The 23,168-nt window shown below is 39.2% G+C and overlaps 2 protein-coding genes and 1 pseudogene across 14 annotated transcripts in view; 2 read left to right on the top strand and 1 right to left on the bottom strand.

Annotated features, from left to right (window-relative positions):
* The window catches only part of RBM25 (RNA binding motif protein 25), a 50,652-nt gene extending 44,761 nt beyond the window's left edge, over positions 1 to 5,891 (top strand). For all 4 annotated transcript variants that reach the window (XM_082383876.1, XM_082383874.1, XM_082383877.1 and 1 more), the window contains 4 exons: positions 191 to 465; positions 805 to 903; positions 1,928 to 1,975; positions 5,458 to 5,891. In XM_082383876.1, the coding sequence (XP_082240002.1) occupies positions 191 to 465; positions 805 to 903; positions 1,928 to 1,975; positions 5,458 to 5,550 (515 nt within the window). In that variant the 3' untranslated portion in view covers positions 5,551 to 5,891. The remainder of the gene's footprint in view (positions 1 to 190; positions 466 to 804; positions 904 to 1,927; positions 1,976 to 5,457) is intronic.
* A 7,799-nt stretch (positions 5,892 to 13,690) lies between these two features.
* LOC309625028 (transcription and mRNA export factor ENY2 pseudogene) lies at positions 13,691 to 17,458 on the bottom strand (annotated as a pseudogene). Of its 3 annotated transcripts, none has more exons than XR_014249965.1 (2): positions 16,091 to 17,458; positions 13,691 to 15,575 (listed from the first exon to the last, which is right to left on the bottom strand). The product of XR_014249965.1 is annotated as a transcription and mRNA export factor ENY2 pseudogene (transcript). The 3 variants fall into 3 exon arrangements; XR_014249417.1 differs by lacking the exon at positions 16,091 to 17,458 and having other exon boundaries at positions 13,691 to 14,312; positions 15,370 to 15,852; XR_014249418.1 differs by lacking the exon at positions 16,091 to 17,458 and adding an exon at positions 15,710 to 15,852.
* PSEN1 (presenilin 1) overlaps positions 15,912 to 23,168 on the top strand; it is an 89,166-nt gene continuing 81,909 nt past the window's right edge. For 3 of the 7 annotated variants that reach the window (XM_082383949.1, XM_082383947.1, XM_082383951.1), the window contains exon 1: positions 15,913 to 16,051. The gene's annotated coding sequence lies outside the window, so the exon portion shown is untranslated. Of the gene's footprint in view, positions 16,052 to 17,468; positions 17,615 to 23,168 lie in introns of all 7 variants that reach the window. The other 4 variants (XM_082383948.1, XM_082383945.1, XM_082383946.1 and 1 more) reach the window with 3 other exon arrangements.

Raw genomic sequence — 23,168 nt, 5'->3', positions numbered from 1 at the left:
GCCTTGAGTTCTGAGAGGAAGTGAAAAGTTAAATTTTCTAGCGCTTGTGAGTAGTGAGTTATTTTTTACAGCTGGGATCTTTCTCTGAGAATTGTGGAGGTATATTTACACTGCTTTTTAGGCATGGTGGGTTGTAAAATGTAACATTTGAAAATTAAGTCATTGTGCTAATACAGTGTTTTTACTATAGGTGCTTCCAATAGTCCTGGTCAGCCTAATTCTGTGAAGAGAAAGAAACTCCCTGTAGATAGTGTCTTTAACAAATTTGAGGATGAAGACAGTGATGATGTACCCCGAAAAAGGAAACTGGTTCCCTTGGATTATGGTGAAGATGATAAAAATGCTGCCAAAGGCACTGTGAACACTGAAGAAAAGCGCAAACACATTAAGAGTCTCATTGAAAAAATCCCTACAGCCAAACCTGAGCTCTTTGCTTATCCCCTGGATTGGTCTATTGTGGATTCTGTGAGTAGCAAATTGTATTTCATTATTTTATTGCAAGTTTTTGGTTTTGACTATAGCACACAAACTCAGTTCATTCCGTTTATGACAAATAGGGGTGATAAGGTGGCTAGAATCTTGACATGGTCAACAATAATAGATTATTGTGGAAATTCTTAGTGGTACCTGAGGTCTTCATAAATTAGAAGCAAATAATTTTGTCTTGATACACATCTGTCTTAGTTCAACTTGTTAATGATCATACTGTATTTTAGCCTTAAGAAAAATTATGAAGTTATATAGGTTTTTTAAGTAAATGTAATAAAAAGCTCTTCAATTTAGTAACCATGCTTTATTTTATAGATATTGATGGAACGACGAATTAGACCATGGATTAATAAAAAAATCATAGAATACATAGGTGAAGAAGAAGCTACATTAGTTGATTTTGTTTGTTCTAAGGTTAGTCTTTTACTCTTTCCCCAACATTTGTCATATACTTCAAAATGTTAGAGACTTTCTAAATTGAAAATTTTTACAGGGCCAAGTCAGTGATAATTTAGTTTTAATTACAAGAGTCATGGCTACTTAAGTGAACCCCTCTATACTATTTCAGACCCCACGCTGCATGCTTTCATTTCAGAGGGTCAGAGAGGACAGAATTGCTGGCTGCTGCCAATTTTGCTCTCTCCCTGCCCCTGAGAATGCCTTGCCACCCCCTTCTTATCTTAATGGTTAGAATGTTGCTGAAGTACAGTTGAGGTTTTGTGGAGACAGCCAATAGCTTGTCTAAATTCTTTGTCAGTCATCCATCCTTTGGAAAAGAAAGTAGTGCCCTTCATAGCATAATAGTGGTGTTAACTGACTGATTACTGTGTGCCAGGCTTCTTTCCTGGGAGGTACGGTGTTAAGCATTTTACAAAACTTCATCTTCTTCAAACCTCCCAACAACCTTAGGAAGTGGAAGTTACTAACGGTATCCCCATTCAATACATGAAGAAATTGAAGCTTAGGGAGAGATCATGTCTTGACCATGGTTACATGATAAGTAGCCTGTAGAACTCATGCTCTTAATCACCAAGGTATACCACGTCCTTTCATTGTCCCCTGAAGGCAAAGTATTTCTATAAAGGAATAGCTAATTGCATTTTAAGGAAATGGTATTTTTCTAACAGTACTGCTCTTTTAACATTAAGCATAGCTAATTTAAGTGACCCTTTCCACTTGTCATTACTGTAGCATAAACACTTATAAGTCTGGATTTGAATTAGAAGACAAATAATGTGATGATTAAGATCCCAGGTTTTAGTGTCAGACTTTTATTGAAAAGAGGGAGATTCTGGGAATTAAGAAATTTATAGAAAGGTTCTAAAGTCACAAGAAATTCTAATACTAGTTTGAGGGTACCTTAAAAATTTTTTTTTTTTTACTGTATTGCTAATGTTTTATTTATTTTCAAAGTGACAGTTATTTTTTTTTCTCTTAGGTTATGGCTCATAGTTCACCTCAGAGCATTTTAGATGATGTTGCCATGGTAAGTTAGAAATTTACTGTTGTTAATATTTTAATTACACAGGGAGATCAGCTCAGTGCTTTGTCACGACCTAGAGGGATGGGATAGGGAGGGTGGGAGGGAGGTTCAAGAGGGAGGGGGTATGGGGATATATGTATACATATAGCTGATTCACTTTGCTGTACAGCAGAAACTAACACAACATTGTAAAGCATTTATACTCCAATAAAGATGTGAAAAAAATTTTTAAGTTAATATCAGTGTGAACAAGCTAACTTCTCTGAATTTGATTGAATTTCTCCCTGTGTTGGTTCCAGAATCTTTATGGGCCTGAATTAAAATTTGAACATGCATTAAGAGGTTAAAGGCGTTCATAGTAGGATATTATTAGACAACAATAGAGTTAGGGTTTTTTTAATCATTCTCTCCCCTCCCCTGTTTTTGGTGTTTGTGTGTATAAATAGAAATTCTGAATCTATTCATAAATTTAGAGACCATTTATTAAGTGTTTACTGGGTAGAGCAATGTGCTAGAAGCACAGAAAGGTGGAATATCTGCCCTTAAAGAACCAGCAGGGAAACAGGTGTACCAATATTGATACTGTAATATCCTTATTATAATGGGGATATATAAAAATGATCATGGGAGCAGAGGAGCTAGAGTAGTTAGGTGTTGAGGGCAGTTAGGGAAACCATCACAGGAATTACCATGTAAACTGAGACTTGAAGATTGTATTACTCTTTTGTCACTTGGGCCAGGCGTCTGTTGGGTTGGCAGTAGTTAAACATCAAATCCCAAATTGCATTTAATTTGGATATTAGAGTTAGTGGTTGTGGTTGCATTGATTTTGTGAGAAAAGAAAGGAGAAAGAGAATTGATGATAAAGGTGAGAGAGTGATTGAATGGACTGTGAACTCCAGTCTAGGAAGAAAAGGAAATAAGGTCAGAACAGAGTTGGTGGTCTGAATGAATCAAGGACTGGTGGTTCCAGTGAAGCTGTGGGAGATGTGTTTGAACGAAATAACTGGAAAGAGAGGTTTAGTTAGAGAGTAGAATGTTTAAGAATACAATTGGTAAATTAATCCAGATGATGGCAAGGTGCAAAGTATGGCCATGGGAGTTTATGGGGCAGAGTTGATGTCATTGTTTAGAATATCAATGAACTTTAAGCTGGGTTATAACACACAGAAATAGAAATTACTGTGTGTTGGGACTGGGATTGGAGAGAAATACAAGAACCAGCTGCCAGAGCACTCACTTAATGTGGATGAAAGACTAGATATTTACTAGACAGCTGCTGTTGGAGTGAACCGGTGGTGTAATGAGATCTCCCGAACCTCAGTGGAGTTATTGTTTACGAGGAGAGAAACAATGAAGATCCAGCAGCTTCCCCTCTTGTGGAGACTAAAGCTTTGAAAGTGAGGAACTTTCTCAGAAGGCCACAGGGGTGTCAAGGTCTTTAGGGGGCGTACCACATTTTCAGGTAAGGTAAGGAGATGAAAAGTCTAATTAAAGAAGTTGGGGATGGTTAGCATAAAGTGGAATAGGGTCTAAAGGGCAGAGTGGGAAAGTAGCAACGGGAAGAAGAGTCAGAGAGGAAGAAGAAACGTCAAGCATGATGTGAGATGATAGGTGACCAGAGAAACTTTCATTTTGAGCTGCAATTAAAGTTGTCAGGGAGTGGCATAGGAGGGTGCCTAACTAAAAGGAGCTCTAAGGTCAAGATGTTCTGTGTCCAAGCACTATATGATGTCTAAAGCCAGATGACATTAGTTTTCTGCTGCCTAGCTAGCCTAATGCATCTGTTGTCTAAAATTCCTGAAAAACCGTTTGTGAAAAGTTTGATGTCATAATGCTGAGCCTCAGATGAGAGGAGAAATGTGAATAGATCCCAGTCCTTAGGGATACAATCTGAACTTCTTTGACCTTCCAGCCTCTTCACAAAGTTATTCTTGGGTGAAGAGAGGGTTTTGTAGTTAGGCCTGAGTTAAGGAATTTAAAAAAAAAATCAGGGAATTCCTGGCAGTCCAGTGGTTAGGACTCTACACTTTCACTGCCAAGGGCCCAGGTTCAATCCCTGGTCGGGGAACTGAGATCCCACAAGCCATACGGCCAAAAAAAAAAAAAAAAAAATCAGTGTTCTGGTTTGTGGCCTTGGCAGAGGTATAATCACTGTTGGTGTAGATGTCATGTGTCACTATTAATCTGTTTTGATCTGTTGAAATAGTTTGATATTTAGAGTATAATTAAACTCTACCGCTTATTTGCTTATATTGTTTTTGATTATTTTCTGGCTCATTGTTGATCAGAGTGGGAGGAAACCAACTGAGCTAGTGTTGTCAGCCAGTTCTGGTAATAGCTCATGGACCCTCTAAATATTTCTTGAGTAAATGAGATTGAAATTTTAGCTCCAGTAGTATTTTGCTCTTATTAGAAATCTGACTTTTTCAAACTGTACCTTTCCTCATTTGATGTAAGTTAATAAACTTTGGTGGCATTTTTGTACCTGGGTTCAATTCCTCATTAATTAGTGTTGCAGTGTAGTTCATTTTTTTTTTGGCTGCGGGATCTTAGTTCCCTGACCAGGGATTGAATCTGCGCCCTTGGCAGTGAGAACATGGAGTCCTAACCACTGGACCACAAGGGAATTCCCACAGCATAGTTTTTTTTCAACTGTGGGTTAAGTCTGGCTCATAGATATCTTATTTAAGTTCTTTATTTGTCACTACTGAGAAATGTAAGGAAATTTCTCAGGAAAATCCATTTCTGGCTTGTCTTAGGTACTTACTGATTGTACTAATAAGCACTCTTCAAAGCACTTGGTACGTATCAACTATTTTAATTCCCACAGTAGAAGACTCCAGAGTCTTGGCAGCATTAGGCCAGATGCCATTATGACTGTGGTACCCTGGAACTCAGTCATTGCTGCCTTCTGTAGAAGGAAGCATGCTATTCCAGTTTACCGCACAGCAGCCCTGGTGTAGAGTGCCACATATGTGTGGGTGATGAGGGCAGGAGTAGTGCAGTGGTGAGGACATGATGCAACTAACTCATAGGTAGATAGAAAAAATAACTTGATTTGCCAAGGAGAAAAAGACCTTTTATTTATTCAGTAGTCTTGTGTCCCTTGTGATGATAGTGTTCACTTTGTTTACTCTATCTCAGATACTATATTAAAATGCTATACATATATTCTCATTTAATATTTCAGTGTCACTTATGTAATAAGTGCTCAATAAATGTTAAGATTGTGAGGTTCTTGGGGAGGGGTAAATGAGATACTCTGTATTAAGTATTATGTAGTTATATAACCAGTTTTGTCTAAATTACTATGTTCTTTATAACAAACATTTGCTTTCCTCAGGAAGTAGTTTTTCAAGACATGTATAAATAAATGCTTGTTGGTAGATAAAAGCCTTTTTTATTCGAGTCACCTTGTTGGGAGATGCTTATGATTGCTTCTCTTACGTGTGTAACTGTTTTTTGTCTTCTTCCTTTTCTAGGTACTTGATGAAGAAGCAGAAGTTTTTATAGTCAAGATGTGGAGATTATTGATATATGAAACAGAAGCCAAGAAAATTGGTCTTGTGAAGTAAAATTCTTTTTACATTTAGAGTTCCATTTCAGATTTCTTCTTTCCCACCCTTCAAAGGACTTTAAATTTTTTTTTTTTGTCTTCAAAGATGTTTGTGAGATCTGTAATTTTTTTTTAATGTAGAAAATGTGAATTTTTTTTGTCCTCTAATTTGTTAATGCCATGTGTACTCCCTTGGTTGTAAAGACATCTGAATCCTACCATGGTTCTCTTTATACTCACCAGGTACAAATTACTGGTATGTTTTATAAGCCGCAGCTACTGTACACAGCCTGATATAATTTTGTTCTGCTGATTTGTTCCTTGTAAATATTAAAATGACTCCCCAATTCTTTTGCAGAATTGCACTTAATATTGAACTGTACTGTATAGGCACCAACATGAACGATTTTAAATTGAAAGAATACCAGTCATACCTATTACCCTTACCCCCTTGATCAAAAATGGCAGGCCCTCATGATGGCATGGAATTTAAAATTAGAGTGCGAAAAGTAGCAGACAATCCATTCCTACTGTATCTCTGTATGAATGTGTTTGTGTGAATGTATGTATAAAAGTCTTACTTTTCCCTGATTTGCTTTGGAAGTTTCCCTGAAACATTTCCTAATTGAAGACTAGAATTGTAAAGGAAACATGGTATTGTGCCAACCCAAATGTCTGGGATAATTAGGTTATTAGTCTCCCGGAGTATGGTATTCTCTTGTGGCAAGCAACAGTCTGTTGAACGGAATGGGTTTTTCTGTTGAAAGCTGGCTGCGTCAGCCTCTCTTTTAAGGGAGAGTGAGTCACAGTGGTTTTCCCCCCTGATTTCATTGTTCAGGTATGAGGCAGATCCTTAGATTCTGGAGAGCTTTATTTAATGCATTTTTTGCACTAATTGGTCCTTGGTTTAATTTTGTACCCCTTTGTTTAAAAAAAAAAAAGCTTAAGTGAAAAAAATCTTTTTTAAAAATAAGCAAAAGATAAAATTAGGCAATTTTACAGACTAGGAATGTTTGGCAAAATACAATAGGAATTTAGCATGGCAATTTACGAAGTTTACATCTTACTTCTGAGGATAAAGTAAATCGTTTAAAGCAGTTACCACTAGTTTTTTGTTTTGTAAAGGGTTTCTATCTTGTGTGTGTATATGCAGGCACACACCTTGTTTACCTCTGCTCATCAAAGTTTAAAAACATACTGATGGTGTTCTTAGAGACATACATGGGGCTTTCTTTACTGTAGATCAGAAATTCACCAGGGAGCAAAATTGCCTGAAAATGTAACAAGTTTTAAATAGTTCTTAACAGAAATTAGGTGCAGCTATTCCTGTGTCTGAGTATTTATTTTTAAAAAAGATTGGGCAGGGGAGGGGGTGTTAAAAACATAAAAAGCATAACTGAGCTTGAGTTACTAGATTTTTTTTAATCTTAAGAGGACATTTGAAAACACTGTTCTTAACATTGGACCATGACATGGTTCCATTATGTAAATATTTCAAATATTAAAAATGTATATATTTGATCTTGGGGACTCATTCTTTCAGAGTCTTGTTAAATAAATGGCATCATGTTGTAATTATGCGGTGCATACTAGAAACTAAACTTGAAAATATGGGCTGAATTTTTGACGGACTCGATTTTTGAGTATTAGTAACTAAAGGTCAGAGAGGCCGTTTGCCTTATTTTGGATTAATCTAGACATCTGTGGAGATATTCCCTCCTTTAGTGTTATAATATTTTAAATTGTGGTTTCTGAAGGGAAAATTTTAGAAACATGCTCCTTGCCATTTACAAATTCTTTTACTAGCCTTTTCTCAGATTGACCCCCAGCATAACTCCCTGTTCAAGCAGTTTATTATGGCTCTCTATCTTCTCTTACCATATTATTGCTTCTAAGGCATCATATTAGGTTGTTTTTATTTAGCCAGCATTAGCATGGAAGTTTATTCAGGTAGATTTAATTTTCCTTGCTTTGGTCTCTTCTGCTCTTTCAATTACATTTACCTTAAAAGGGCCCTTGTGTGAAACCCTTGGGGGCACATACCATATACTGCGTAACACTTCCAGTGAGATTTGTGTCAGGATCCCAAATTTATACATTAACATTTCTGCAGCAGAACAGGAATGATCACAGTCAGTGGGTTAAAGACCACTACATTAATAGCTTAATGTCAGTTCAAGTCAGGTTTTGCCACAAAGGTTAAACTTCAGGGTTTTCAGAGTTCTTATTTTTCAGGTTTGTATATAAAGAACTGGACATGTATAAGCTGGCATATTGTAGTGTCAGGAAGAATACACATAAGAAAATTTTTACTAAATTGCTTGAACTTTCTGGGTTGTCTTTACCATTTGTCCATAGGTTTATTTCAACTTGGAAACCTTAGTTCATCCATATTGCCCATTCAGGTTGTTACAAAATTAGATGAAAGTCTTGACAACCATTCTTGATGTGGCAGTTAGGAAACCAATGTGCTTTTTCCTCATTTGACCCTGTAAATAAAATAATTTTAAATGTGTATATCTGTGTACAGGAAGAAAGTGGTTTTTCTCAAACTTCAACATGCAGCTGAATCACCTGGGGGATCTTGTTAAAATGCAGACTTAGGGCTAGAGTGGGCCTGGGAGTTTGCCTTTCTCAACAGCTACCACATGTTGCCAGTGCTAAGTGATCCAAGGACTACTTTGATTAGCAGTTTAAAGTGTCTACTCAGTACTAGTGTTTTATCCTAATAGACTGCACTAATGCAGCTTAATTTTTTCTTTTTAAGTTCATTTTAAGGAGAAAAACATTTTTTGAGGCAAATAAAGAGGTAGGTATTATTTATGTTTATGAACATAAAGTAGTCTTCCAAAAAGGTTGCCTGAGAACAACTCCAATATTCTAGGCTTTATTCCCAGCCAGCCCCAGCACATTTTCTCCTGAGAGAAATTTATGTTGTTACTCACTCTGAATCTTACCATTGCACTTCCTGATATGTAATAGTAGAGGCCGATGATTATGTTGTGGAGAGTGCAGTTTCAGGTACTAATCAGGCATGGATACTAGATATGGTGGACAAACTGAGAAAACAGTGAGCTCAGGAGTCAAATTGGACTAAACATTATTAACATTTTTTTCTCCTTTAATATGAAGAAAAAATTTTAATGCAAATAAATGTAAGCAGGTATACAATGTGTATATGAGGCTTATTTACCCAGCTCTTTCAAATAAGTTCTATGAATATTTCCACTTTCTACCCAAAAACTGCTGAAAGGTTTTATGTCAAAGTGGTTACACATTTTTCCAAGTCATATTTCAGCCTTCTATTAATATGAAATTGAGAAATTGTTTTGCTTAGCAAAAGATGGTGAAACTGATTTGTGAATACCAGTAGCTAAAGTAAGGTATTAGAAGGAATCCCAAACAGGCAAAGAAATAGGCAGTCTAAGTGTCAGGAAGAAAACTAGGGAAATTCACATGTGTATATTTTAAACCCAGGAATTATTACTATTACATTCATACTATAGACCAAGGTGAGCTTATAATTTTTGATAAACTGGTAGATTTTTCGAAATGTGATTGTTAAATTATTGAAATATTTGTTTATTTGCATTTGAATGCTTAATTTTCATCTTTATTTGAAAGATTCTTTGCCTTTCATTTTATTACTTGACTCATAGAAGGCTAAATTAGGAATGGCAATCTGAAATGCCCAGGAAGAAAAGATAATTTCTATAAACAAAAATGAATAAAAATTTTTTTCAAGCCACGTTGTTTGAATTAAATGACGCTGTAAGTCTGCCTACTCTGCCACATCATGTATTAGTTGGATAGATGACTTTTGGATTCTCTTGCACAGAGTGGTAGCTGAAATATTAAGCCAGGTAACCCTTTCGTCTTTTTGTGTATGACTTATATTTGCCATTGAAGCACAATTAATATGTGCCATTCATGTTTTAAGCTAGATGGAGTGATAGACATAAATACGACAAGATCTCTCTAGTAGCTGACAGTCTAGTAGTGGAGAAAAAAATAATGCGAGGATCACTAATAGATATACAATGTACTATATGAACTGTCAAACTTGATGAGCTAACTTCAAGGTTGAGAGGAAAGGGATAGATAGTAGGAAGCTTCTCAGCAGAGGTAGTAATATGTAGAGGGGACCTTGGAGATCACATAGTCTCTCTCTTTTTTGGCTGCACTGCACGGCATGCCGGATCTTAGCTTGCACCCTCACCAGTGAAAGCGTGGAGTCCTAACCACTGGACCGCCAGGAAATTCCCGAGATCACATAGTCTTCAGTACTCACTGCAACACTGCTACAATGTTCCTTACGTTGGATATCTAGAGGCCTGCATATTGGATTCTATCTAATTCATGGTCTAGATCTGCACTATCAAGTTTTTTAATTCATTAAAATTAAATAAAATTTAAAACTCAGTTCTTCAGTTACACTAGCCATATTTCAAGTGTTCAGAAGTGATGTGTGACTAAATTGAATTTAAAAATCCAGTTTTTTGTTTGCAATATTCATATTTCTAGTGCTCAATAGCCAAATTTAGCTAATGGTTACCAATATTGGGTAGACATTGCAGATTAAAGAACATTATTTTGACTAAAAGTTACATTGGATAGATATGGTCTAGATGCTAATAGCCACCTAAGGGCAGAGGAAAGTGCTTGTTAATAAAATTCCCTCAGGAAGCATTTTTAGCAAATCTTTGTTGAGGCAAAACGTATTGTGAATTTAAAAATAGTTCTAAACAAATTTTCCTGTTTTTTTTTCCTCATAACAAAAGGAAAAATTAGAGAACACTTCACATTGTAGAATCTAGAAACTATGAAGGTTCATTTTTTTCCCTGTCAATTAAAAGATAATGGCAAATATACCCAGGTGAAGAGATTTGGCTAATTGTTACAGCAGGTGGAAAAGCTAGATATTAAAGTTTCATTTTGAGTATATTCTTGAGTCATTTTATTTTAAAGGGAGCCCAGGTTCTTTGTTAAGAAGGAAATTAGATTTAATAATATATTGACAGTCATACAGAACTTAAGACTAAAAATGCAAGATGAGTAAGCTAAAGCCAGCCCTTCATCTTGAGCTGTTCCAAATCTGAGCCAGATCCTTGCAAAGAATGAAAACGATGTGAGAGCTAGTAAGATAGAATATGGCCAAGCACCTAGTCTTGATGACAGTATTATTTTTCATTTTTCAATTCTACTTTACTCCCATAGCAAACAGAGCAATGATGTGTAAATAAAGGTAAACTACTTTTATGTGGGAAGTGTTAATCAATTGGATTGCCTTGCTGAATCTATGGTGTAAAGAACTGGCCTTGAATCCTGACTTTTACTTGTGACTAGTGACTGCTCTAGCCTCTCTAGAGGCTTGAACAGCCCCTCTCCCCAAGTAGCTCTAACAGGTCCGGCACTGGATTTCCTGTCTGCTTCATCTTTCACTGCTTACTATTGATTTTTGCCACCATTTTTTTCTTTTTTTTTTTTTGGTCATTTGTTTCTCCATTCCTGCTCCCAAGTTCCAGACACTTCTGGGGAAAATATAAATGCACCACTGCAGATAGTCTGGACCCTCTACTATTTTTCTCATTCTTTTACTGAACTTCACTTCTTAACCACAAACACTGCAGCTTTTATAGTTCTTAAACTTCCAGTGCTGGGACTTCCATGGTGGTCCAATGGTTAAGACTCTGCACTTCCACTTCAAGGGAAACAGATGGTTTCAATCCGTGGTCGGGGGACTAAGATCCTGCATGCTGTGTGGCACGGCAAAAAAAAAACTTCCAGTGCTATCTTAGGTAGGTATGAATGAGTAAAAGTCATTTGATTTTCCCTCTTACTTAGCAAATAACTCTCAAGCTTAACTTTTAAAAAGTCATTTAGGGCTTCCCTGGTGGCGCAGTAGTTGAGAATCTGCCTGCCAATGCAGGGGACACAGGTTCGAGCCCTGGTCTGGGAAGATCCCACATGCCGCGGAGCAACTAGGCCCGTGAGCCACAATTACTGAGCCTGCGCATCTGGAGCTTATGCTCCGCAACGAGAGGCCGCGATAATGAGAGGCCCGCGCACCACGATGAAGAGTGGCCCCCACTTGCCGCAACTAGAGAAAGCCCTCGCACAGAAACGAAGGCCCAACACAGCCATAAATAAATAAATAAATGAATAAAAAAAAAAAGATGCTTTAAAAAAAAGTCATTTAGGCACATTCTCTCCAGTTTATAGCTCTCCAGTTTATGATGACATGCATCTTGAACCTTTGCTTTCTATAATTAAGGATGGGTACTCCTATCCAGAAGACCTCCCCCACTCCTGTTTCTGGTTTCTAACTACAGTTTGTAGTTTCTTGAGCCTTGCTCTGGAGTTTCCGTTATCTTCTTTCTTCCTTCAGGCTGGAATAAGTTTTTAAAGAAAACAGAAACTTAACCTTAGGTCCTCTCGTTTTCACTACAGTAGAGATTCCACAAAGAGTAGCTTATAGTTAATATGTACTCTCCAAATTTTTTTTTTTTAACATCTTCGTTGGAGTATAATTGCTTTACAATGGTGTGTTAGTTTCTGTTTTATAACAAAGTGAATCAGTTATACATATACATATGTCCCCACATCTCTTCCCTCTTGCATCTCCCTGCCTCCCACCCTCCCTATCCCACCCCTCTAGGTGGTCACAAAGCACCGAGCTGATCTCCCTGTGTCATGTGGCTGCTTCCCACTAGTTATTTATTTTACATTTGGTAGTGTATATGTCCATGCCACTCTCTCACTTTATCCCAGCTTACCCTTCCCCCTCCCCGTATCCTCAAGTCCTTCTCTAGTAGGTCTGCATCTTTACCATCTTGCCCCTAGGTTCTTCTGACCTTTTTTTTTTTTTTAGATTCCATATATATGTGTTAGCATACGGTATTTGCTTTTCTCTTTCTGACTTCACTCTGTGTGACAGTCTCTATGTCCATCCACCTCACTACAGATAACTCAGTTTCGTTCCTTCTTATGGCTGAGTAATATTCCATTGTATATATGTGCCACATCTTCTTTATCCATTCATCTGTTGATGGACACTTAGGTTGCTTCCATGTCTTGGCTATTGTAAATAGAGCTGCAATGAACATTTTGGTACATGACTCTTTGAATTATGGTTTTCTCAGGGTATATGCCCAGTAGTGGGATTGCTGGGTCATATGGTAGTTCTATTTTTAGTTTTTTAAGGAACCTCCATACTGTTCTCCATAGTGGCTGTATCAATTTACATTCCCACCAACAGTGGAAGAGGGTTCCCTTTTCTCCACACCCTCTCCAGCATTTATTGTTTGTAGATTTCTTGATGATGGCCATTCTGACCGGTGTGAGATGATATCTCATTGTAGTTTTGATTTGCATTTCTCTAATGATTAATGATGTTGAGCATTCTTTCATGTGTTGGCAATCTGTATATCTTATTTGGAGAAATGTCTATTTAGGTCCTCTGCCCATTTTTGGATTGGGGTGTTTGTTTTTTTGATATTGAGCTGCATGAGTTGCTTGTATGTTTTGGAGATTAATCCTTTGTCAGTTGCTTCATTTGCAAATATTTTCTCCCATTCTGAGGGTTGTCTTTTCATCTTGTTTATAGTTTCCTTTGCTGTGCAAAAAGCTTTTAAGTTTCATTAGGTCCCATTTGTTTATTTTTGTTTTTATTTCCATTTCTCTAGGAGGTGAGTCAAAAAGGATCTTGCGTCCAAATTTCTTAAGTCTCAGTCAGTAGTCTGTATCTCTCCATTCCACTGGTGACTGGTGATAGCTTAAATGAGACTCTGGCTTTTTAAGAAGCTACACCCTAGTTTACCTCTTAGCACTATGGATGTTTGCTCTCTATTTGGGACTCTTCTTCGTTGGTGTCTAGGATGTCACTTTAGCCTTGTTCCTCTAGTCTGTGTCTTTTTTTTTTTTTTTACAAGATGGGACATATATTATAAAATACAGGAATTCAAAAGAGGCATACACTACATTCCAAACAATCAGAGGAGGCTGCTTACCTCTCCTTAATTGTTATTACAGAGATTTGCTTACTTAATGTTTACATACTTAACACTTAAACTATATTAGCTGCTTGACTTTTTCTCTTAACAAATCTGATGAATTATTAATAAAGTCCCATTTATTCCAAAATCCAAGGAAACTTCACACTCATTCATGAGATATTTATTAAAATAACACATTTAGGGGGAAAATATCTATACAATTGTATACATTACTGAAAACTGTATACCATCATACAAAAAAGGATTTTATTTTGGGAAATCGATTCCTAATTTATGGCAAGTTTTACTTTCAGAAATAAAACCACAAAACAATCTAATTCAGTCTTAAAGGCTGCATGCTGAGCAAGGAATGTTCTTATTCTTTGTAGGAGCTCCTTTACACTGTCAGGTACCAGGGCTCTGCCTTTTGGTGTGATTTCAGCCACCAAGTCGTCAACAGTAACGTGTTCTAGTCCTTTTTCTTTAATTACTTCTTTGCAGTGTGACTTCAACTGATCCTTCCAGCCACATTCAATTAATTTAGCTCTCAGCAACTCTTTGAGGCATTCTCTTTCTCCAGTTTCTATGAACTTTTGGTTAATTGCTGCTCTCATCTGCGCATCTTTGTTCATCTTGCTAACCACACTCTTTTTGGCTGTCCGGACCTAGACCCTCAGTAGCTCGGGCACCTAAGCACACAGAAAGCTAGCATACGCATTTCCGGGGCGGGTTCTAGTCTGTGTCTTTTTACTGTTTCTTTCTCAGCGCTTTCTGGGTTTCCATATTCCTAAAAAGGTGAAGAAATACAGAAAACTGGAGGAAAATGTATCTTTAGTCCAGTAATTCAGCCACTGGTTGCTTTTTTAATCACTTTTATTTCCTTTTTGCAGGAATGTGTTTTGACATTTGCATTAATGTTATGTCTTATTTTTTAATTAACAGGATTAGAATGTTTCTGTTACACATAATCTTCATAAACAATTTTAATGATATTAGGTGAAGTGGGTGAACCGTACTTTATTGTAGGACATTTAGCATTCCAATTTTTGCTATTAATAATACTCCATGAACATCTTTGCACAAAATTTTTGTATTGAGATTGTTTCTAAGAATAGTTTACCTGAATTTTAACACTTTCTACTTACATCCCAGATTGCATTCAAAGAGATTGAACTAGTTCACAAATGGATGGGTTTTAGCCTATGCTTGTTTGACAAATGTATTGAACTGTTTTATGTGCTAGGCATTGTTCTCAGCACTTGCAATATATGTAAACAAACGGGCAAAAATTCCTACCCTTGTGAAGTTTGAGGACGGAAGAGAGAACTTCAAAAAAAATTTTTATTTTTATTTCAACCTTTTTATTTCCCCAACATTCTCTGTTAATGGAAAAACTTGCTACTGCTACTTCTGTTCTTAAATATAAAGTGTGTAAAACCTATTTAAAACCGTTCATGTACTGGAGGGGGGCAGGGAGGAGAGAGGGCTCTAGGAATATGAAGGGTTATCTTGCGGGAAGAATTTAAGAGAAATAAAAAAATCTCATTTGGCCAGATGCCATGTTATTGATTTCAGTTTTCTGATTACCTGTGAATTTGAACATTTCTCTATTGTTCACCTTTGGTTTTACATGATAGTATTCATGTTAACTTTTAGCTTTCAGATGAATGTAGGTGTGTGGTATGCTACTTAGGGAGTTATTGGTACTGTTTTTACAGCCATTTGAATGGAAAGCTGGAAGATGCAAAAACCAAACGACCATAGAGCAACTCACTGTGTACCAGATACTATGTTAGGTTTTGGGATTACAAAAATAACACAATTTATGCTCTCTGAAAGCTTACCATCTAGGAAAACCGGTTCTTACACTTGGAGCGGAAGAATCCCAGACGATGTTTGTTTAAAATGCAGTTTCTCAGGTTCTCCTCACCCACCAAAAATTTTGATTCATTGGGTAGGGGATGGAGGGCACAGGTAGTTACAATTTAAGTTAGCTTCCTTTTGATTGTGGTGCCGCTGATTCGCACTGAGAAACACTGTACAAATAGGACTATAGAGAAATGAAAGAAACGTTAGATTTAAGATGCCAGCACTTGTAGGCCGGGAGAAGCACACACTGGGTACAGTTTACGTAGAAATTTTGATCCTCAGCCCAAGAGCAGTAGATCTCTGACAACCTCATACCGGTGCTGGCACCATCAGGGGTCGGGGGGGTGCCGAGCGGGGAGCGGGGTGTCCCTCCGGGTCGGAAGGCCAACGGAAGCGCAGGACCTCCTCCTCAGTCCCCACTCACCACCGGAAGATCCACCCCCTTCCTCTGGGCCACGCCCCTCCGTCATTGGCCCCGCCCCTCGGAGGCCGGTCACCAACGACGCCAGGGCCGGAAGTGACGACACCGGTGAAGCCTTTTGGGCGGGGCCTGGGCCGGGCAGCTCCAAAGGCTGCGATTTCACATCGGAAACAAAACAGCGGCTGCTCGGGAAGGAACCTCAGCTGCTAGAGGCCGGTGGTGGCGGCGAGGAAAGGGTAGGTGCCCGATGGGGAGCTGGGGAGAGAGAAACACACCCCTCATCTGGTGCCGACACGGGTGGCTGCGGGCAGGGCCGGGCCCTTTGTCGTTGTCTGGGCCGCGGAGCCGGTGTCCTCGAGAATGGGGAGCGGGGTGCGGTCGGGCGGGCACCGGGGAACCCCGTGTGGAGAACGAGTAGGGGCGGCCCGTTTCTCGGGCTCCGGGCGCGGCGCGCGATCAGGTTGAAGAGAGGTTCCCGTTCGCAGCCTTGGTCCGGAAGTGCTGGTTTCCCGAAGACATCGCAGGGCGCAGGTGCCTTGGGCGGGGATTGACCGTCTTGCCTGGAGTGGAGCAGGAGAAAGAGGAAGCGCCTGGCGCTGGGTCTGGTTGAGCAACTGTTGAAACTCTGCGCCTCATGCCCTGAATGTGTCCTTGTCCAGGGGAAGCGAGTGGCACTCAGGGCTAAGTTCCTTCTGTCTCAGTTCGGGGCGGAATACAACAGGGTCTGCCTGATCGGGACTGTCACGAGGCATATATGTCCAGTGCTTTGCATGTATTTTAGATACTTGACGTTTTCATCCCGCTCAAATTGCTTTCAAATAAATATCTGCTTCTCTTGTAGGAAAGTAACTTAATAATTTTAAAAGCATTGCTTGCCTACTTTGGACAAGATGAATAAAGTGTTCAAGGTTTACTATGGAAGATACGAATAGTATGCAAATTATGGCAGAGTACATTGTAAAAGTCATAGTATTCTCTGAAGTTTGAGGCAGGTAGAGATTACATCTGGTTAAGGGCATCTTGTTATCTTTTACAATGGAAAGGTTTTCACCCTCGGAGTTGAATTGAGGAGGGCATTATATCAGAGGGTGTACTAGGAAGAGGGGCCCTCTGGATCCTAAGGGTCCAGTGACCCAGTGTGCACATTTAATAACTGTTATGAAGGAGAATAAAAACAGGAAAGTAGATTGGAGCCTTTTGCATTTGGTTGATTTCAGTCACCTACAAAAGCCAATTTCAGTTCTCCTTAACTCATTTGCAAGGTTCAGCCAACTTAAACCCCCTCCCACCTCCATTTAATAACAAGCCCTAAATAATGAAAAGGAGCCTATTTATTGAGTGGATGGATTCCCTCACCTCTACCCACCTTCCTCAAAGTAAAGTAGATGATAGAAGCGGCATCGATCATCAGCTTTTCCATTCGTCTACTCCTCGTCCTTGGGTAGATCGTTACCACAATTCTGGGCATACTTTCCTCTGAATGGATATGATCTAGTGCCGAGTTTTAAGTTAATGGCTGCCCCTAGTCCTAGACTGCTGCGTGAATTTCCATTTGGGGAGAACTGGTGGATTGGAGTTGGTCTCTGAGAATCATTCTAGCAGGAAAGATATAACATTTGTCAGCAAGGCTAATGTGGTCCTCTTCTCTCTCAGATCCAGGTTGCCTCTGCTCCTGCGCTCCCACTACTGTTACATCAGATTGCAGGGAGAGACTTCTTTTGGATGTATTCTGAAAAACCTTTCAGAGCCCGCTAATACTGCCTCTCCTTCATGTGATAGATGCCAGGCAGATTTGGAAGGTGTTTTGAGCTTTGCTTTTCATAAGTTTTGTGATGAGAACTTTGCTTTAGGTATGTGGGGGCTAGAATGGATAAGAGATTTGAGGTGACTTTTGCATAATCCGGGTGAGATATAATGAAAATTTGACCTTTGGTGGTGGCAGAAGCTTAGAACGGAAAAATATCAATATGAAGAGGACATAACAGCCAATTGAGGCGCAAGGAGTAAAGTGTAAAGTTGACTAGGAGGCTTTAAGTTTAGAGAATGGGGGAGACAATTACAGAAATACGGAAGTTAGAGGCAAAGAACTAGTCTAGAGAGGAAGATGATGAGGAAACAGTTCGGAAGTATCACTTTTGAAGTGCCAGCAGTTAAATATCCCATGGACAGGCCTGGAGCTGTAAACATGGGTCACTTAAATAGACTTAGCAGTTGATGTTGGAGCAGTGGAGGAGATGCCTAAGGAAAGAGGGGGGACAAGGAAGCCCAGGCAGAGCCTTAGGAACACTTACTTATAATGAGGGGGTGGAAGAGGATGAGGAACCAGCTGAGGGGAATGAGTGGTGGGAGGAGAACCTCCATAGTGCAGTGTCATAAAAACTGAGGAAGGGAGGGAAGCTTCAGGAAGGAAAAGGTTGTCAGAGATTTTCAGTATTAAGCCTGTTTGTAGGAGAAAAAACCTGAAGCTTTAGAGCAGCACTGTCCATTAGAAACATAATGTGAGCTACAAAGGTTAATTTTACATTTTCTAATGAGCAAAAATGTTTGAGATAGAAATAGGTAAAATTAACTTGAATGATATATTTTATATAACCCAATACATTTAAAATATTTTTATTTCAACATGTAATTAATGTAAAAACATACTTGTCTGTCTTCCCCTCTAGATAGTAAGCTCCTTAGGTGAACAGAAGCATCATCTGATTCACTGGCACCCCTGGTACCTATCACAGTGTATGGTTATGTAGAAGAAGCCCAATAAGTGTTTGTTGATTAAAGGGTATTAATGTTTGGTTTTCACAATGCCTTGTACAGTTCCTTAAGTTGATCTAAAGCAAATGAGAGAATGCAAGTATTGCTGAGTATAGTCAATGATTTACAAATTAATTAGGTGTGAATAGTCATTTTCTTCATTAAAGATTAGTTGTGTTCTACCCATTTCCACAACAAATTTGATACAATGACTCAGGGTAATTTTATCTTCCATGTAGAAATTAAACTTGGGGGGGAAAAGAATCTATAATAATACAGAACCATGGTCCCATATCCACGATTCTCAAATCCAAAAGCTCCTGAAAAAACTGAAAGGATAAGCGACACACTTTGGGTTTCACTGTCTCCCATCACCCTCAGATGGGACCATCTAGTTGCAGGAAAACAAGCTCAGGGCTCCCACTGATTCTGCATTATGGTCAGTTGTATAATTATTTCATTATATAGAAATAAAGTGCACAATAAATGTAATGTGCTCGAACCATCTTGAAACCATCCCCCCGCCCCCGGTCCTTGGAAAAGTTGTCTTCCACAAAACCGGTCCCTGGTGCCAAAAAGGTTGTGGACCGCTGCCTTACAGCATTAGCTCTCGCTCTGCTTAAAGGGGACAGCTAAGGCAATTCTGCTTTGCTTGTCTTGTTCTGGGGCCCAGGCTGAAGGGGCAGTGGCTACCCAAAGTAAGTTCTTCGTGAGGGAACAGCAGAAGTACAGAAGGCAAGGCCACGTGCACAAGCACGGTTTAACTGTCTGTGCCACATCTGCCAAGATCCCATCGACCAAAGCAAGTCATAAGATTGTGCCCAAAGGCCTGGAGTGGGTAGTAGACTGCACCTACCTTGAGGCCAAAGCAAGTCACAGAGCCAAGCTCAACATCACTGGAGAGAAGTATTCCTCCCTTGGGGATGCTGGGGGAGGGAGTGAATATTTGCTGAATAATAATCTAATCTACCACAGATGGTTCACAGAAGTAGAGTGGGAAGGAAGGAGGGGAAAAAAATCACCAAATAGGATGTATCACTATCCTTGCTCTTTTTAGAGCCTACCACTTTCACAAAGCCTCTTGTAGGGCTGGGGAAATTATTTGCTCCTAGCCTCTTAAAATTTTGAGGGTCTTTCTAGGCTGTATTCCTGAAGTTTTAAATTAATTTCAAGTTATTTTTATTTATTTTAATTTGTTACCTTGGATGGACTTCCCTGGCAGTCCAATGGTTAAGACTCCACACTTCCAGTGCGGGGGGCACGGGTTCGATCCCTGATCAGGGAACTAAGATCCCACATGCCGCGTAGCATGACCAAAAAAAAAAAAAAAAAATTGCTACCTTGGGATGTAGTGAGAGACAGAAATGTACTTTTCTGTTGGTGTTTCCTTAAATGAAATTTTTAATAAGCTCCTTTTTGGGATTTTAAACCCTGCTCCTGTGATACTTTTCGAAGTGCTGATGGATAGAAGGTTTTCTGGTTAGATAGACTTTTCTGTTCAGCACATCTGAACTTCGAGATTATTTGTATTCTCCTGGAGCTTTTTTTTAGTCTTTGTATATAATAGAAAGAAATTGTAGTTGCCCATCAGAGAAAGATTTCTTTTTCCTTTTGTCTGATTGAGCAAGTGTCTTGAGAGAAAGGGAATGGATGGCAGTGAATTCGAGTGTTGTGCTGTTATCAGTCTCAGAAAATCTTTAGCAGGTGGCCAGAGAGAGAAAACACCAAAATCTACTTACATTCCTACTCCCACTCCCTATGCAATCCAGGTCACATGAAAGATCCTCACTTCCCAACAACTATCTTTTCTTGTTCTCAGGGCACTGTTAAGAATGTTACAAAGTACACTGGTGTCTTTTGCCACGCTGCGGGAACAGTGGGTCCGGGAACAGTGGGTCGTTGGCTTTCTCCGTGCAGTCATCAATTGTTTTCAGCTGTTACTGGACCAGAATCAAATCCAGCTTTGCCTGCCCCTTTCTTTGTACCAACAATGATTGTTTGTTCACCAGACCTGACTGAAGACCTAGCTAACCCTGTTGCCTACCTTTGCTTCCTACTGAGCTCCATGTAAAGAGCAGCTCTTCCAGGGAGAGTCACCCTGCGGCATTGTGATCTTCAACACATCAGTGGAGGCATGAGCTTTCTCCTGTTGAACTGGCAAACACCTGGGCTGGGCATCAGAAGATCTGGGTTCTGGAACTGGTGTTACTTGCCTCATAATTGTACACTGACAAATTCTTTCACCTTGCCTGAGCCATAGTGTTTTACATGTAAATACAGATGTGTCTTTTAAATACAGTCGTCCCTTGTGGTTGAGGGGGTGGGGGTGGAGGAGAAGTGATTTCAGGACTCCCCCCACCCCCCACCCCCATGGGCACCAAAATCCTCAGATGCTCAAGTCCCTTATATAAAATGGCATGGTATTTGCATGTAATCTACACAAATCCTCCTGTATACTTTAAATCATCTCTAGATTACTTATAATACCTAACACAATGAAATGGTATGTATATAGTTGTAAATACACTGTAAATACTATTGTAATTATTTGCTGGCACAAGCAAATTAAGTTTTACTTAATTTTGGAATTTTTTTCAAATATTTTTGATCTGCGGTTGGTTCATTCTGGGTCGACTATAGTATTGGAATATGTTAAAGTGACTACTGTATTATAGATGATTCTTACAAGATTCGTCTGAGAAAGCTCCAGTATGATAATCAGTTTGTGTGATTTCTTTTAATAGCTGGACAGATCCTATAAGCATAAGATTAATAATGCGAACCACTTAAATTAAAATGACCAGATTCTCATTATAGCTTATCTTTAAAAAAAAAAAAAAAATAATAAGTACCAGGACTGTATATTGGGAATGCTTTTGGCACTAGTCTTTTTTTTTTAAATAAATTTATTTTATTTTATTTATTTTATTTTTGGCTGTGTTGGGTCTTCATTGCTGCACACGGGCTTTTCTCTGGTTGTGGCGAGCGGGGGCTCTTCTTCGTTGCCATGTGCAGGCTTCTCATTGCGGTGGCTTCTTTTGTTGTAGAGCACGGGCTCCAGTAGTTGTGGCGCACGGGCTCAGTAGTTGTGGCTCGTGGGCTCTAGAGCACAGGCTCAGTAGCTGTGGCGCACGGGCTTAATTGCTCGGTGGCATGTGGCATCATCCCAGACCAGGGCTCGAACCCGTGTCCCCTGAATTGGCAGGCAGATTCCCAACCACTGCGCCACCAGGAAAGCACTGGCACTAATTTTTAATTTCTAGTTAGACCAGTTATTGAAGTTTAAGATCTCATTTACTACTTTTTTTTTTTTAAGATCTCATTTACGTCAAAGCAATAGTTTTACTAGTAATAAAAATCAGCTCAGTGTGTCTTAATGCTCACTATTATAAACTCCGAGATGGCAGGGATGAAATTTTATATAGAGGCAAAGTAGTGTAATACGTGAACCTTTGCTTTGCTCCTTTGCTTACTGGATGTGACTTTGGGCAGGTTCATGAACTTCTGTGTGCCACATTGTTTTCATCTGTAAAATGGGTAAAGTGAACATAATTAATTAAATCCTCTCAGTGTCTGTCTTTGAGTTTTGATATAAGTAGACAGCCAGTAAACTCCTGTTTAGTGAATGAACAATCACTTTTCTTCTGCTCATATTTTACCTGTAAATGTACTACACTTTATTTACTTTTTATTTATTTTTGCCTGCATCGCCTTTTCTTGCCTTTTGCTTGTTTCGTTTGGCTAACACTGTCTTGCTTACTTGGTTTTGTTTCTGAGGGATTGTATGAGAATATCAGTGACAGATTTCTAAGGGTTTTTTTGTAATAGAGCTGTACTTTTTTTTTTTTTAATTAATTAATTTATTTATTTTTGGCTGCATTGGGTCTTTGTTGCTGTGCACGGGCTGTCTTTAGTTGCGTCGAGCGGGGGCTACTCTTCGTGGCGGTGTGTGGGCTTCTCATTCTGGTGGCTTCTGTTGTTGCGGAGCACGGGCTCTAGGTGCACAGGCTTCAATAGTTGTGGCACGTGGGCTCAGTAGTTGTGGCGCACGGGCTTAGTTGCTCCGTGGCATGTGGAATCTTCCCGGACCAGGGCTCGAACCCGTATCCCCTGCATTGGCAGGCGGATTCTTAACCACCGCGCCACAAGGGAAGCCCTAGAGCTGTACTTTAAATGACGTGGTATAGTCTTCAGAGCAGCCAGTGGAGGTAACCAGTTGCAACTTTTTCTGTTTGCCATCCTGTGGCATTTCTGCATTAGCTGAGGTAGTAGGTGCTGTACTAAATGTTTCTGTGAAAAAGAAGGGAATAATATGTGCTGTGTTGCTGATCATTAATGCTACATTAATGTTAAATTTTCAATTAGATAGTCAACTTTTAAAAATATAGAAGCATAGGTCAGGACATTTACTTTCAATACTTTGAAAATATAACTGTTCTATTGGAATCCACCTCCCTTTTGGGTAAGCTGACATACATATTGCCAAACCCTAAATATAGGTTTACACCCACAAAAATCTATTTGACTTTTTAAATTGAAGTATATAGGAATGTGCACAGATCGTAGGTGTACAACTCAGTGAATTTTCACGGACTGAAACCT

This window comes from Balaenoptera borealis, assembly GCF_965194805.1.
Source record: "Balaenoptera borealis genome assembly, chromosome: 3".
Taxonomy (NCBI): domain Eukaryota; kingdom Metazoa; phylum Chordata; class Mammalia; order Artiodactyla; family Balaenopteridae; genus Balaenoptera; species Balaenoptera borealis.
Note: the sequence above shows the minus strand (reverse complement) of the source record. Positions and strands in the feature narration are given on the sequence as shown.